General features: G+C 46.8%; 1 protein-coding gene across 1 annotated transcript in view; it reads left to right on the top strand.

Moving 5' to 3' along the window:
* Positions 1–16,819, top strand: part of CCDC180 (coiled-coil domain containing 180) — a 52,880-nt gene that overhangs the window by 22,493 nt on the left and 13,568 nt on the right. Inside the window, exons 20-27 of the mRNA XM_045562512.1 lie at positions 929–1,155; positions 4,414–4,589; positions 6,125–6,305; positions 7,346–7,492; positions 10,349–10,493; positions 10,708–10,824; positions 13,564–13,662; positions 15,452–15,571. Of these exons, the coding sequence (XP_045418468.1) occupies positions 929–1,155; positions 4,414–4,589; positions 6,125–6,305; positions 7,346–7,492; positions 10,349–10,493; positions 10,708–10,824; positions 13,564–13,662; positions 15,452–15,571 (1,212 nt within the window). The remainder of the gene's footprint in view (positions 1–928; positions 1,156–4,413; positions 4,590–6,124; positions 6,306–7,345; positions 7,493–10,348; positions 10,494–10,707; positions 10,825–13,563; positions 13,663–15,451; positions 15,572–16,819) is intronic.

Genomic DNA, 16,819 nt, shown 5'->3' with positions numbered 1-16,819 from the left:
CTTTTCCTATTTTCAAAAGATCCATATCCAAGCTGGCAGACAGAGCTCTCCTTTGAGTGTAGGAAAGTGACTCTCATATTAATAAATCTTGTCCTCAAAACACATTCAAAAAAAAAAACATTCAGCTGGGCATGGTGGCTCATGCCTGTAATCCTAGCACTCTGGGAGGCCGAGGCGGGTGGATCACTCAAGGTCAGGAGTTCGAGACCAGCCTGAGCAAGAGTGAGACCTCTACTAAAAATAGAAAGAAATTATCTGGCCAACTAAAAATATATATATAGAGAGAAAAAAAATTAGCAGGGCATGGTGGTGCATGCCTATAGTCCCAGCTACTCGGGAGGCTGAGGCAGAAGGATCGCTTAAGCCCAGGAGTTTGAGGTTGCTGTGAGCTAGGCTGACGCCATGGCACTCACTCTAGCCCGGGCAACAGAGCGAGACTGTGTCTCAAAAAAAAAACAAACAAACAAACAAACATTCAAATTTACAGAACAATAAACTGAATTCCATAATTGTGGAATTACAAGACTCATTTCCTATAGTGCTTTGGAAGAATTGGTAAATGAGACTACTTTTTAAGCAGGAATCCCAAACTCAAATGCCCACAGGTATATAATAGAAAAGAGGGCTGGACACCAAGTGTAAAATAATGACAAGCGATGAAGACTGTGTAGTCATTACTCAGCCCCAACCAAAGATGCCATGTGAGAATGCAGGCTCACAATCATCATATTTTCTGATGTTTTAAGAGAAATCGGAAACCCAGATTTTTATGTAGAACATCCTAATTTTAAAAGCACTATGGGGGCAAAAAAAAGTGATAGGCAAAATTTGGCCCTCAGGTTTATAACCTCTGTTATTACGGAACATGTGGTTGACATCCCCAAGTCCATTTGATGATACCAAGTCTAAAGTCTTGTTCCCTGCTTAGGACGAAGACAATGAAGAGAGTATGGAGAAGATATACTATGAGTGCATGGAGTCCTTCACAACCTCCAGTGGAAACATTTATTATGTCTTCTTGCCTCTGGAAGAAGAAGAGCGTTTCAGGATGTCCCATTCCTGCTTCTCAGCCACGCTCATCGACAACACTTCCAGTGCCAAGTACATAGAGCAAGTGATAATTCCATCCAAGCTAATTTTAGAAATTAAGAAACAGTGAGTAGAATATTATTTTATTCTCATTCTGTTATTCTGAGTTTTATGAACAAGGTGAAATATTGTAACAAAAGATTAGACTAGTTTCAGCTGGAAAAAGAAAACACATGGGTAACTGAGGGAGTGTAGGGATGAGAAATGCAATAAAAAATAGCAAATGTCCAGGAATTATTTGCAGTCACAAATATCTCCTGTGAGAGTGACCCCCTATGCCCCTTCCAGGATGCTCTGCTGGCTTGGGCCTCATTAATAAGAAACATTGTCTTCCCTGCCAGATGCTTCTGGGTTCTAGTTCCTGGCACATCTGTAATCTTAGGGTTTATTTTTTTTAATTCTATAGATATAGGCCATAGGTATGACCATATCATGTATGATATTTTATACTAATTATGTGACACATTCATTGCAGAAAATAGAAAAAGAACAATGAAACATAGAGAAATGACCCATAATCCTACCACTAAGAATTTACTTCCCCTAACTCCCAAGTTTCTGGGCCTTTGTACTAGAGTTTGGACCAAACATAAAAATTTGCATTTGGCTTTTAAGTGGCGTTTCCACTGCTCTCCTGCCTCTACAATATCTTAGGTAGGACTGATTAGCTAGAGGTCATCACCTGGCTAGTCCACTTCCCATGTTCACACACGGGCAGGAGGCCAAAGACAGGAGGTGGAAGGAGTACAGTCAGGCCTCTGAGCTCCTTCTCCTGCACCTCAGCATCACCTCACCTAGGAAATGTCTCCTGACTCAAACGTCATCCTTCTTCCTCAGCTGTCCTCTCCATAACCCATAAGACAAAGATCAACAAGGACCACCACAAGAGCTGTTACTCACTGAGAGTATTTAATCCCTTCAATAACTGTGAGAGAGGTGCCATAATTAACTTCATTTTATAGATGAAGAAACTGAAGCTCAGAGAGTTAGTCATTTGGCCAAGATCTCCAAGACAGGAAGCAGTTAGATCCAAGATATGAATGTAGACCCTGTAATTCCAGAATCTTGCACCAACCACCATGCCTTGTTATCTAGCCTTGTGACTAACCAGAAAAAAATTCTGTCCAACCGATTGAATTTGTATATTGGATGATAACAAACATTCATAAAAGCATGAGAATCTCAATAAATTACCCATTTATTCTATTTATTCTATTTCCCACGAGAAATAGAATCATTACCAACCCCCCAGGAACCCACCTCATGTACCCATCCCAAGTCACCACTCTCTCTTTCCTAAGGACAACAAATGTAACTTCTAAGTTCATTTTGCTTATTTTTGAACTTTATTTTAATGAAATCATACAGAACTCACTCTTTCATTATATTTGTAAGACATATATATTCTTGAATGTAGCTAGAGTTTACTTTTTAATTCTGTATGGTGTCCCATTATAAGAAATATAATCCATTTTATTTATGCATTCTACTGATGCACGTTTGGGTCTCTTCCAATTTGGGGATATAACAGTAATGCTGCTCTGAACAGTCTTACACAAGTCTTCTGGTGAGCATATGTGTACATTTCTGTTACATATATAACTAAGCATGGAATTGCTGAATCACACAGCATGTCCATGTCCATCTTTAGGAGATATAGCCAAAAGATACTACCAAAGAGTTTCCAAAAGTGTTTTAACAGTTTTACAGTTTACAACAGTGTAGAGGTGTTCCAGGTGCTCCACAACCTCAACAGCAGTTGGTATTGTCAGTGGTTTTTATTTTGATCATTGTAGTGTAATTATAGTGGTGCCTCATTGTGTTTTTAATTTACATTTTCCTGATGAGTAATAACGTCGTATACCTTTTCATATACTTGTTAGCCATTTGGTTATCTTTTTGTGAAATGCCTCGTGAAATCTTTTGCCTATTTTTTCTGGTGGATTGTCTTTCTTCGTATTAATTTATGGGTGCTAGTTACATATCCCATATGAGGCTTGTAGCACATAAATATATGGCAAATGTTCATCTCTCTGTGCTTTGCTGATTATACGCTCTTTAAAAGTATGTTTTGATGAACAGAAGTTCTTTTTGTAAATAAGGTCCAATTTGTCAATTTTTTTCATTAGAGTTAGTTTACTCTGTGTCCTAAGAAATTTTTGCCTGCTCCAAAGTCATGAAAATAGTCTCCAATGTTATGTATTAGGGATGTTCTTTTTTAAAACTTCCATATTAACATCTAAAAAGTACCTGGAATTGATTGTTGTTTGTGGTGTGAATAGGAGTCAAGATTCATTTCTTTCCCACGTGGAGAACCGGTTGACCCCGGGCCATTTACTGAGAGGCTCTCCCTACCCTCAGTATTCTGCCACACTCCTCTTCCGCCCTGTGTGTGTCTCTCCTTGCACAACCACCTCACACTGCCTGGTTACTACAGCTTTATTCTCAATCTTATACCTGGTAGTGTAACTCCTTCAACCTGGTCTTCTCCAAGACTGTCTTCGCTATTCTCAGTTCTTTGTATTTCCACATACATTTTGGAGTCAGCTCATCAGTTTCCATAAGAAGATATGTTGAGATATTTTTCATGTTATTGCATTGAATCTATAGATTCATTCTGGGAGAACTGACATCTTAATACATGGCCAAAAAAGCACCATAAACTTTAAAAAGGAAGAAATGATAAGCTGGGAATCCATATTTGCAACTCAAATCAAAGTCAATGAGCCTCATGTCCCCAATATATTAAGAGCTCCTAGAAATTGATTTTTTAGAAAAGAGTAGCTATACACAACAGAGAAATGGAGAAAAGACATTAATGGACAGTACACAGAAAAAGAAATTAAATAGTCTTAAGCACACAAAAATATGTTTGGTCTCAGTCATATGACAAAATTGTTAAATTCGAAAGTTTGACAATACACTCTGCGGCCGTGGAGAAACAGGAACTATCATTCGTTGCTGATGGGAATGTAAGCTGCCTTCCAATGGCAACAGTATGGCTGTGTTTGCCAAAACCACAAATGTATTTTAACCTTTGATTCAGCAATTGCAGTTCAGAGGCATTGATCCAATGGAAACATTTCTGTGCTTGACATATGGACAAGGTTATTCACTGCAGCCTTCTTTGTAAGAGTGAAAGGTTGGAAACCACCCAGTGTCCTTCAGCGCTAGGAGGGTTAAGTGAATGATGGTTCATCCACACAATGAAATACAATGTAGTTCGGAAATAAAATGGGGAAAAAGGAGTGACAGGGTGTCAACATGGAGAGACTTCTCATGGGACATGATTGCTGGCATGACCCTGGCTGGTCTCTCCCTTAGACTTCGAGCTGGCTTCTTTGAACACCTGGAGAAGTGGTTTGACCAGTGTGCCCTCCATGCCCGAGTCACCGTGGCCACCAAGATTGATGAGCTGGATTCAGAACTGGAGCTGCGTCTGCACCTGCACCAGCCAAGAGCCCAGAACATTGAAAAGGACATCCACAATGTCAGGGCAGGTACAGAGCCTACCTGGGACGGCCTGCCCTCCCCCCAGACCCCTCCCTCAGTGTCTGCTCCACTGTGGCTCTGCCTTCACTAGCTGCCCTGCTTTGCACGATGCAACATTTAGCATGTCCTCATCACACCACGGAAGATGTGCAAGAGGGCTCGCACCTCCTAGGCTTGCAGAGAAAGGTAGTTCTCTGAATCCCCATTTGAGATTTGTTTTTCCTTCTTGTCTTTTTAAAAGAGGGTGTTAGATTCGGAAATGAAGAGTATTGTCCTGTTTTAGCTCTTGGATCCCAGATCTCCTCAGATACCTATCAGATACACACCTGCAAGGCCGATGCTCTAGAGGCAAGCCTGTAGCTCAGGGATCAGAGCACTCAGGCTTAACTTCTCTGGCTGTGTGATTCTGGGCAGGTTATCTGACCTCTCTGACCCCCTCCCTCACCTGCAGAAGGGTGTAAGGGTGAAAGGTGTGGGAAGTAATAATGTATACTCCTCAAATGGCATGCGCACCTGGCACAAGATAGTGGTAGCCATTATTTCCGCCTAATCACTTATGCTTAAAAAGACAAGCATTTCCCTCTTAGGTGGTGGGCCCTATTAATGGGCGGGGCACATTTTAGTAGGATTCTTCAATGAAACCTGTCAGGTTGCCACTCAGATCACACACGCCAAGCTCCATCACAGCCCTTTGGAGCTAGCAGAGCACCCCTTCAGGATCCCGTGCAAACTCCTGTTGCCTGGGGCAGGGAGAGCTGTGCAAGCAGAGAACTGGCCTTGAGTCCCTCTGCTTGCTGCCTCAGCGGCTTGCCTGGAACCTCACTGTCCTCATCTGGAAAGTGTGTACACTAAATGCACCGTGAGGAATAGAAAAGATTATACATGCCTCCTTCCCCGCTCCCTGGCCCAGCATATAGCGTGGAAACTGAGGCCAGGGAAATGAAGATTTCGCGTCACTCCATTTTCTGCAGAGCTGGGACCACAGCACTCCCACCACTTTACACAATAGGGGGGTCAGACAGGCAGATGCGGGGGCTCTCTGCTTGCACTAAAGGTTTGTGATGGGCTCTGGAAGCCCAGTCCGTGTTCTTTCTACTCCACCTCGGAAGCCAGTTGGAATTCAGGCTCACTGGAGACGATTCTCCACTGATATAAAGGGGCAAACCCAGACTGCTCAGCTTCATGCTTGTTCTTGTCTCCCCAGACCCTCTCACCCAGATCTCAGCCCTCCCCAGCAACCCCGCCCGTCCCACCTGCTGCGTGGCTGCTCCTGGGACTCTCCACCTCCCTGGCTTTGTCCCCTCTGCCTCAGACAAGGTGTCTCCATCAGCGAGGAGAGCACCTGGCTCAGTCTGGCCTCCCTGAGGTCAGAGCTCATTCCCAGCCCAAGCCCTGGCGAGGGCAGGAGGGGCAGGACAAGGGGACCTTCTCCCGAATTGTCCCTGCTTGGCAGCTGGCCCGGGAGGGGCTGCAGGCGGGCATCCTTCCAGGAAAGGGATGTGCTGAGGTGAACGGGGTCCTAGAGCTCCTTGTCCTTTTGCAGCCGAGCTCCTGCTTCATCAACAGCGGCTGGACAGCCACTGCGCAGGGGTGGTCGAGATGCTGAAAAAGAAGAGGCTGATGTTCTGCGAGTTCCAAGAAGAACAAAACGTGAGGAGCAAAAACTTCCGCCGCAAGATTCACGACATGGAGCATGTCTTCTTGAACGCCACCAAGAGCCAAAAGTAAGAGGCCCTGGGAATCTTATCCTGCCCATGTGGCTCTAGAACCCCAGCCAGGCTGCTGCTTTCACAAGAGCTGCCCCTCCCTGTCGAAGAAGGAGCAGAAAGCACCACAGGAGCCCTCTTTTGAGTTAACCTCTTCAGGAGAGTCAGAGTCAGACTCCATGAAACATGGCGGGAGAGCGGGGAGTGGGCAGTGAGGAGAGCAAAGGGAGGTACACGTAGTCAGCACGCAAGGGTGCTGGCCACGTGCCATGAATAGCAATGGTGGGAGAGACCACTTCCCCTCAGGGAAATCAGTAAGGGCTTCCTGCAGGAGGTGGCCTTTGAGCTGAACTCAGAGGCACCCTGGCCTGGCATGGGGGAATGTGGGAGGGGGCTGAGTTCCTCAATGAGGGAGGGAGCTCAGGGCAGAGCAGGGGCGCCAGGGAGGCCATGCAGGGATATGAGATGGAGGCCTCAGACAGCCACAGGGAGGAGGCTGGCAGGTGTCTGCACAGCCATCAGGCACACGGGAGGCAGCTGGTGGGGAGGACTCGGTTGTAAAGAGGAAGCTTGCAGGGCACTCTAAGGAGAGTCCCAGGTGCAGGAGCCACGTTGCCAGGATCAGACACAGCCTGCTAGAGGGAGGATGACGATTCTTGTACCAATTTGGTGCCAGAGAGAAGAGAGGGATGCCCTCTGACCAGCACATCCCGAGTGACACTGTGTTACTGCGCATCCTGGAACTCTGAACTTCCCCATACTGCCTCCTTTGCTGCCCAGGGAGCTGGGCAGTGGTTCTGGTGGCCCCACAGCTGGGCATGGCTTGTGGAGCTGAAATAGCCTCTCAGAATGTCATCTGGGCCCAGGTCATCATTCACCCTCTCAACACCCTCAAGCTGGTCACTTGTCAGTGTCCTGCCCGTTCCGTGTCCGCAGGCTGGTCACCATCACCACCTGCCCTCTCATGTCCTCAATCTGGTCACCATCACCACCTGCCCCTCCTGTGTCCCCTAGGGTGGTCCTCCATCCCTGTCCTGTTCCTCCTCTGTCTCCCATAGGCTGGCTGCTCTCAGCAGTACACTGCAGCAGGAGCTGCTTGGCTATGTCGACGTCACCCAGGTGTCCCTGCGCAGCTTCCGACAGTACTTGGAGGAGACTCTGGGCAAACTCCGCCTCACAAACATCGAGTTTGTCAAGCACTGCAGGTGGGAGCCAGTGTCCAGGGCCTCTTTAGGCCATCGGGTTTCCCCCCTTAAGTTTTTACTGTGACAAAATATACATAACATAAAATTTACCATTTTAATGATTTTTAGGTGTACAGTTCAGTGGCATTAAGTACATTCTCATTATTGTGCTACCATCACCACTGTCGGTCTGCCGCAGTTCCTCATCTTCACAGCTAAAACTCGGTACCGTCGAACACTGGCCCCCACTGTCTCTCCCCCAGCCCCTGGCCACCACCTTTCCACCTCCTGTCTCTATCAACTGGACTACTCTAGGTACCTCATATAATTGGAATCATATGTTTGTCCTTTTGTGTCTGGTTCATTTCATTTAGCATAATGTCTTCAAGGTTCACCACGTTGTATCACGTGTCAAAAAATCATTCTTTCTTAAGGCTGAATAATATGCCACAGTATGTATATATCACATTTTGTTTATCCATTCGTCTCTTGATGGACATTTGGGTTGTTTCTACCTTTTGGCTATTGTGAATAACGGTGCTAGGAACATTGGTGTACAGATGCCTATTCCAGGCCCTGATTTCAATTCTTTTGGGTATATTCCCAGAAGTGGAATGGCTAGATTATTTGGCAATTCTGTGTTTTGGGAGAAATCATCATACTGTTTCCATAGCAGCTGCATCATTTTACATTCTCATCAGCAATGCCCAACGGTTCCGATTTCTCTATGTCCTTACCAATACATGTTAATTTCCTGATTTCTTTAATAACAGTCATCTTAATGGGTATGAGGTGCTGTCACATTGTGGTTTTGATTTGCATTTCCCTGATTAAGGGTGTTGAGCATCTTTCTATGTTCTTACTGGCCACTCTTTCCCCTTATTTTTCCCCCTGAGATTTTTAACTCAATCCTAAATGAAAATAATCCTGGATTTAGTCTTTGACATTTGTGAAAAGATATGTTTATGTTTTTAAAGCTTATGTTATTTTAAAAATCACAGATCTTTTACTCATTATAACATAATCCAACACAGATGCATATAAAGTTAAAAGTGGAAGCCCTCAAAAAATACATATTTTTATGTGCCTGTACTTAGGCATACACAAGCAAAAATTGTTATTTAATAGTTTTTTAGAAAAATGGAATCCTAGTATGCATACTGACCTACAATCCCCCGCCCCACTACCATTAAATCATGGTGGAGTAGAAGCTAAAGGAACTTTCTTTCCACTCCCTAAAATTTCAATAATTTGAGTCTGTAAGAGACAGATTAACAGGAGAAAAGGCAACAGATTTATTAACATGCAATTGCATGGGAGTCACACAAAGTATGAAAGTCAGAGAAGGGCCAGATGGTTGAAGCTTAAATATCCTCTTCATTGGGGAGAGGGAAGGGGGGATGTAGGCAATTTTAGCGGAAACGGAAGTGATTTTTAGAGGAGATGAACAGGCCCAAAGAACAGACAATAGCCTGGGACAGTCTGGACTCTGGGTGTGGTGCCACCTCTAGTCTTCGTCCCTGCAATATGCATCAGTTTCCCCTGGTTGGGGAAGGGATTCACAACAACTGGAAATCTTCTGGAGGACCCAGCCTTTAGGTAGAGGGGAGCTTCAGAGAAAACCTTTCCCTGCATTCGCTGCTCCCCAGGTGCTCTCAGTTTGAAAGCGGCACCTTTTTTGGGGGTTTGGAGGTATCGTTTTCTGAACCCCAACAGTAGGCACCTGCCATGTTGCTATCTGCAAGGCTTGCACTTGTTTTAAATATTATTGAGATCTTTATGATTATAAAAATAGTATTTTTAAAGAAAATTTGGAAGGTAGTGAAAAATAGCACTATAATTTGACATATGTGAGGCATCTCGACCTGCTTATCCCGGTATCACTCTTGTATTTTAGCTTCATTTTAGCTAATTTCTTTATAGTGTCCTTCCTTGTCATTGATTCTCTCTGTAACCATGTTGAATCTCTTGGTAAATCTATTCATTGAGTTTTTAATTGTGATTACTATAGTTTCCACTTATATTTGATTCTTTTTCAAAATTGCCTGCTCATATCTTCAAGTTTATCTTTTATTTCTTTAAGCATCTTAAACCTAGTTATTTTCTGATCTAAGTCTGATAATTCTATTATCTGAGGTCTTTATGGAGGATCTGTTCCTGTTCTCTTTTGTTTCTGAGGCCTGAACTGACATTGGCTTCCCTAGAGAAAATCCTCGTTTGTTTCTCCTGGGGGGGTGCTGCCTACTCAGGACCAATTAAGATTCTCTTCTTGGGTTTTTTTGATCACTCCAGAGAATATGAATTCAGTTTGTAAATGTGTATGAAGTCTGGTTTGTGTTGTGGCTCTCAGGAAAGAGATACCTTTCTTTACTCCCTGTCCTTGGACGTAGACAGGCCAGAGTCCTGGTTTCCAGGGGGGTTCACTCCTCACTCAATCTCATAGTGCAAGTGTTGTCCTCTGAGTCCAGCTCTAGGCTGTCGCCTCACCTGTGCAGTCATCAAGGCTAAAACAGTCTCCAGGGCAAAGCCAGCTTTGGCACCCACCTGCATTCCAAGGAAACTTCTAGTCTCACTTCACCTGGAATTATTGCCTTTATGCATCTCCAAGAAAACTATCTTCATTTTGAATTTTATCTGGCATTTTATTTGTTTCTGTTGGGTCTGTCAGGGTGTCCAGTCTGACAAACTGACACAAATGGAGATTCTGCACCATTTACAGATCCGCGCTCCTCTACCTGAGCTACCTACTTTCATTTCCCGTCATCTTGTGCTTCCAACCTGAGGCCTAGATTAAAAGTGTGTTAAGCACAATGTGTGGGACAGGTGGGGGCTTTCAGATCTGGTTGGTGGGTTTTACTTCTCCTCAATTATTTTCAGATTGTTTTCTGAGGGAGGCAACTTTTCTCCTGAAGAAATCAGCTCCCTGTGTCATCGACTGGAGAAGGAGGCTTCTCGGATAGAGACTGTCGAAAGCTTAATCATGCTCTATATGGAGAAGATGGAGACCGATTACCTGGACCAGGTAGGGGAGCCCAGCCCTGCCCTCCAGCCAGGCCCCGGGACTAGCAGTTACAGAGTGTCACCCTGTTCAACTCCCCCTGAAGGGAGGGCCAAGTCCCTCCCCACCCTCCACCCCCCCGCCCCTCCCTCCGCCAGCCTCTAATTGGGCCTGTCCCCCTCCTCTTCCAAAGTCCGGAAGTTCCAGTGTAAGTGCCCCCCCTTATCTTTCCATGCAGGCCAATGACGTCATCAGCAAGTTTGAAAGTAAATTCCATAACCTGTCCATGGACGTTATTTTCCTAGAGAAAATCCAGCGGTTGCTGACAAATCTGCAAGTGAACATCAAGTGCCAGGTAGGACAGATGCATTCTTCACCCATGGCACATTTGTCACACACAGCTGTACACCAGGCACTGTCCCGGGTGCTGGGACGCCAGTGCGGTCTCTGTCCGTGGGACTTGCTCTCCGGCTGGAAAGAAATGAAATCTCAATGTCTGCCAACGTTCCCGAGTTGCTGTGCACCGTGCACTGCGCTAACGACTTATTTGTATTAGCTGTGTCAGTCCCTGTAAGAACTGTATGAGGCAAGTACTGTTTTTATCCCATTTTAGAAATAAAGAAACTGAGGCAGAGAGTACTTTAGTGACTTAGGTAGGAACACAAAATTTTCTTTTTTAAAAATTTTATTTTTTAATTGACAATAATTATATTATTTATGGGGTACAATGTGATGTCTTGGTACATCCATACATTGTGGAATGAGCAAATCAGGCTAATTAACATATCCTTTTCCTCAAATATCTATTATTTCTTTGTAGTGAGAACATTTAAAATCCTCTCTTTTAGCTATTTTGAAACATAACGTTATTAACTATAGTTATCGCACTCTGACTTTTTCCTCCTAACTGAAACTTTGTACCCTTTGACCAACATCTCCCAATTCCCCATCCAAACCCCCTCCGCACTGGCTGCTTCTGATAACCAGCCTTTATTCTCTACTTCTATATTTTTTAATTCTCAAATTTTTTTCAGAATGTTACAGGGTACACATGTTTTGGTTACATAATTTGCTTTTGTACAGTTTGAGTCAAAGTTACAAGTGTGCCCTCCACCCAGTTAGTGTGCATTGTACCCATTAGTTGTGAATTCACCCATCGCTTCCTCCCTGCTCCCACCTACTTCGTTTCCCTTGAGTTTGACTTCCGTAAGTGTTGATCGATTAGGTCCAATTTAGTGTTGAGTACATGTGGTGTTTGTTTTTCCATTCTTGCCATACTTCACTAAGAAAAATGGTCTCCAGTTCCATCCAGATTGTTACAAAAGATACTAGGTCACCATTTTTTTAGGAACACAAAGCTCTTAAAGGCTGGAGCCAAAATGTGAACCCAAGTCTGATTGACACCAGAGATGATGGCCTTAACCATGACCAGGCCACCTGTGTGACAAGAGGGGAAGAGGGCCGTGTGGGGCACGAGGGAGCAGAGAGGGAGGATTTAACCTGGGCTGCTAAGGTGAGGCTCCCCGAGGCTTGAGGGAGAAGTAGGAGCCTGCCCAGCAGGGGGGTGGGGAGCAGAGTGTCCCCAGAGATGGTAGAAAACATCCTGGGGAGAGGGAGAGGGCGAGGGGGGAAGGCATGGGGAGTTCTGAGGCTGGAGGGGCACCCACAGGGGCCATGTGCTCAGGCTGCATTTGAGGGGCCCTGGCTCCTGGCTGCAGAAAGGCTGGAATGAGTAGGAGTGAGGAAGACGCGCAAGGCAGAGGCGGAGAGCATAGTGGCCTGGACAGTGTGTCAGCAGGGACACATTCTGATCCCAGAGTTGGGTGGCGGTGGGCGGGCAGGACTCGGGGTGCCTGGAAGTGAAGGGCCTGGGTTACCTACATAGGTCAGAGCACCATTCAGAGAACGGTGTTTGAGAACAAGCCGAGCCGAGGAGGATGGACCTGTCTTTTGGGAGCGGCAAGTGCATTCCAAGAAAAGAAGGGTGTTCTGGGGTCTCAGGCTCTGAGGTCTCAGCCTCCTGCCCCTGTGGCCCCAGAAAGCACTTAATTCACTCATCTGTGAAAGGAGAGTCATAAAAGCAAAGTCATGGCACCGATAAACGTGCTAACGTGCGCTAAGGTTTTGACCTAGTCCCTGGTGTGTAGTGAACCCTCGGTAAACACAGGCTCTGATGGAGACAAGAGCCTCTCAGCCATTCCAGAAGCGGGGAAGGGCAGCTTCTGGGAGCAGAGCCCAGGGCTCCAGGGCACGTCACCCTACCCTCGGTGAAGGAGTGTATTCTTAATGGGCTCCAGCTGGTGCTGGCACACATTCCTCCTCCTGAGCTGATATTTGTGGACTGTTCACAGTGTACAAGGGTTGTATTTTTTAATATATGACACATATGATAAGCAAAAGATGTTTCCATCGTGGACAATATTGAAAGTATAGAACAAACACAAAAAGTAAAAAAATAATCCATAATTCTACTACATAGTCATAACCCCTGTCTAACATTTTGATTTATCTTTAAGCTTTTTTCTATACATGAAAAGATGGGGATATATCAAAATTGGCCTCTGGTTATTTATTCAGTTTTATAAGCTGTATAATCTTTAAAGAGTCTTCAAAAACACTGTTTTGATAGCTTTCCTCTCGTGAATGTGTTACGGTTGTTACTTAAGCATTCCTTTCCGGAAGAACATTTAGTGGATTTCACTTCTCGGTATGACACCTGCCTGAGACACTCTGCGTCCACAGGGTGTATCCTGACAGCTAGAAACCTGGACCAGAACTTGAACCTTCTAAGGCTCTTTAAGCTTTCTAGGTGGATTTCACAGACTTGGCCCTGGGTGGTTAGAGCAGGAGCCTGTCCTTCTCCCAACTCCCTCATCACACTCTGGGGTGCCAGTTGTCTTTAGATGTTATCATTTGATAGGAAAAAAATATCCTTTAAATTTGTATTGATCTAGTTTCTGGTAAAACCGTACTTCTTTCCTGGTTTCATTTTTTCAGTGCTTAATCAATTTCTCAGATAATATGCTTTGCTGAACATTTTCCTGATCACAATATGTATTCTAGAAACAAAATCTGGGGACCTCTGGTTTTCCAGGTGGCAAAATCCAATTTGCAAACAGATCAATTAAATTCTTCTCTGGAACAGCTTCAGCGCAAGATAGAAACTTGTCGAGACCCAAAGGGTGATAAAACAGTAAGTGCTCAAGAGATTCTACATGTGAATAATAAAGATGTGTCATGCTAGAATTGTGACCTTGAAATAAACTTACATGTGTGCACAGGATTTCTGCAGCACAGGGTGTCCCAGGGCCTTCCTACTTAGCCCGTGTTTTACTCAAAGGAATGAAGGAAGGAAGAGAAGAGGAACCAGCCACCATCCTCCACCCCACTGCCCACCAGGCAGGCATGTGGATGGGGGCCGGAGTCTGGCTTCCTCTGACCTCACTGCCCCCAGGATGTCACCAGGTGTCCCTTGCTCTAATGGGAGCTCAGCCTGGTACATGACTGAAGCAGATCTCTGCCCTCTCAGCAACTGCTTTTGTTCGACTTTTCACTTGTTTCTTTTGATCTCATAGCAGATAAACTTATTTTTTTCTGTCTAAACCATGTAAAGTCAGAATTGGAGCAGAGCTCGGGAGGGGCATGGTTCTAAGTGCCTGCTGGGCCCCGATCCGCAGAGCAGGTCTCTGGCTGTCTTTGTGCTTGTTTTCTGCCACAAGTGCACATCTCTGTGCCCCATTCCACGTGTGCCCAGGCCACCCCGAGAAACCTTTCCTTAACAGCTCAGCTAGGCGCTCCCAGAACCAGACACCCCGGCCTGAGGGTTCTGGGGTGGGAAGCCTCTTCCTCACCATCCTCTGTCCTTTCTCTTCCATTTCAGTGATGCTGAGTTGTGGTTCTATTGCTAGCACTAAAAGGACATTTATTTTTCTTTCTTTATTGCTTTTTCTTGTATGGTATTGCATGATTGTTGAGAAAAGTGCAAACATCCGCAAAGCATCAAGTGCAGAATAAATGTCCCTCACCCTATTTTCATTTTGGACTCTAAACCCTGATACATTCATTCATTCATTCATTCATGTGTTTCTGTACATCCACTGAGATTACTGGCACTGCAGTGCAGATGTGCAGAGGAAAGGTGGTTCCTGTATTTTGCCCGTGACTTACCTGGTCTTGCTTCTGAGTCCACTCACTGAGGAGCAAGGGAGAAATAAGGTGAATCTGCTGTGACCCTTCAACAGGCTGTTTTGGGCAGGCTCTGCTTCTCCCGAGCAGAAACATTTAGTCTCTCGCATTTCCTCACTTCCCACCCCCTGCTCTGTCCTCTCCTGTCAGGGTGTCGAGCAGGTGCCAGGGGCTTGCCCAGCCTCCCGGTCAGGTGAGGAACACGTGAGTGTGGTGGTGCAGGCGTTCCCGTGTTGATGGAGGAGGCTGGTTCGACAGTCTGCCAGCGATAGCAGTGCCTGGCATATGTGGCGAGGGAGAAGATCCTCGCGTTGCATCCCTGCACACCTGTGGGGTGCTGCTCCAAGGGGGTGGGTGCCTGTTAGACGTTGTCATGGAGACGGCCAGATTGCCCTCCTGCACACTCCTACACACCCTCACCACCTGGACCAAATGTTTCCTTCTAAACACAGAATGTTAGAGTCAGAGGAGAGCCTGGGCAATATCCTGTGTCCCCATCTTACAGATGGGGAGACTGAGCTGAGCAAGTTCAAGCCATTTGCCTGGAGTTGAACCAGTAGAACCAGGAACAAAACTCCCGATGCCCCTCTCAGTGAAGTGTGTGCTGGCTCAGTGCAGCCACCTAGGAGAGCCAGCCCAGTGTCCCCACTGCCCTGGGCCCTCCCTGCTAGTGAGGGGCCGCCATGGAACCAGGAGGCATCCTTACCGGCCCAGCCCCCATTCCTGCAGTGCTGGTACAATCGGCCTGCTCTCCTGCAGGCTGCTTCCTCGGTCTTCCTTCCCCCTGTCCTCACTAGGTAGTGAGCACAGAAGACCTCCTTGGCTTTGTCCGAACTTGGAAAGAAAGACTGAGCCAGAGGATTCAGTACCTCAACTGCAAGCTGGACACGGCGTCTGTCACGCAAGTGGTCTTTACCGTAAGGAGTGGGATGGGGCTGCAGGGAAGGGGGGTGAGCTATTGTCTGGGCTCCCTGGAGACCGGCAGGGCTCTGCGGGATACCAGGCCCACTGAGATGCCGTGGAATGATACACAGGGAGTCAGATCTGGATTCTAATCCTGAGTGGGCCACTTCCCTGGCACCACCATCAGCACCCTCAACTTACCCCATCCACTGGCTCTCTGGCCAGCCCCACCTCTCAGCCCCTTCCTACCCACCTGCACCCAGGCTTCTCCCCATGCCAGCCCCACCACCTCACCCAGACCTGCTGCCTCCCACCCACCTGGCCACCCATGTCTTTGCTCATCCCCTGTGGTTCCTTCCCTGAGCTGCAACCAGACCACACGTCGTCGGAGGTCTGACCATGTCACCCCCCCCGCCCTCAGGTAAGGTCCAAACCCTTTAACTGGATACACGCAGCAGCCTCGGTGGCCTGTCCTACGTGCCTTTTCATCCCTCTTACCCTGCCAAGGACATCACTTCCCCCACCTTCTCCCACCCCCTGGTCTGGGTTGGGGTCTCCTGGCCCTCGCAGCACCACCCACTTCCCCATGAGCACACAGACCACACAGTGAGGCCCCCATTTAAGAGGCTGAGACATGAGCCTGACAGGGCGGAGCCTGTATTTCCCTCCCCCTCACCCACTCCTCCCCCAGGGCTTTACCCACAGAGGGGCTCAGCCCACTTTCAGGGCCAGAGAGCTGCTGCAGCACTGCCAGGCCCTGCTCACACCGTCCAGCGCTGACCAGCCCTCCTCCTGCAGAGAGGCCCCTCCCACCACGCAGCCAGCACTAGGCATCCGCCCACCTCTGTTAGTGCAGCACCTGGCAGGGGGGAGGCTCCATGGGTCTAGCCTGGACCCCTCCGTCAAGGGGCTGACAGGCCACCACTGAGATGAGACTTGGAATGAAACAGGGACCAGCCTGACTAAGCTCTTACTGTGGCCACAGATTCCACCCTTTCTTCAAGGTCCTGCCTGCAGGGAGTTGGCCACTTGCTCAGCCTGGCACTCACACATTCCCTCATCCACTTCACCAAAAACGCTGCCTGGGCACCTCTGCAGGTCTCACTTCAGTCTCACAGAAGATGCTGGAACTTTGCTTTCATAGTACTGGTCTAAATTTTGACCAAGGGTTTATTGGTATAAGTGCAAGTTAAACATTGTCTCTTCTGATGAGACTACAAGCTCCGTGAGGGCAGGGATCATAGGTGACCTCTTGGCCCATG

This window comes from Lemur catta, chromosome 10 (assembly GCF_020740605.2).
Source record: "Lemur catta isolate mLemCat1 chromosome 10, mLemCat1.pri, whole genome shotgun sequence".
Classification (NCBI taxonomy): Eukaryota; Metazoa; Chordata; class Mammalia; order Primates; family Lemuridae; genus Lemur; species Lemur catta.
The sequence above is the reverse complement of the archived record's forward strand: the minus strand, read 5'-3'. Positions and strand labels throughout refer to the sequence as shown.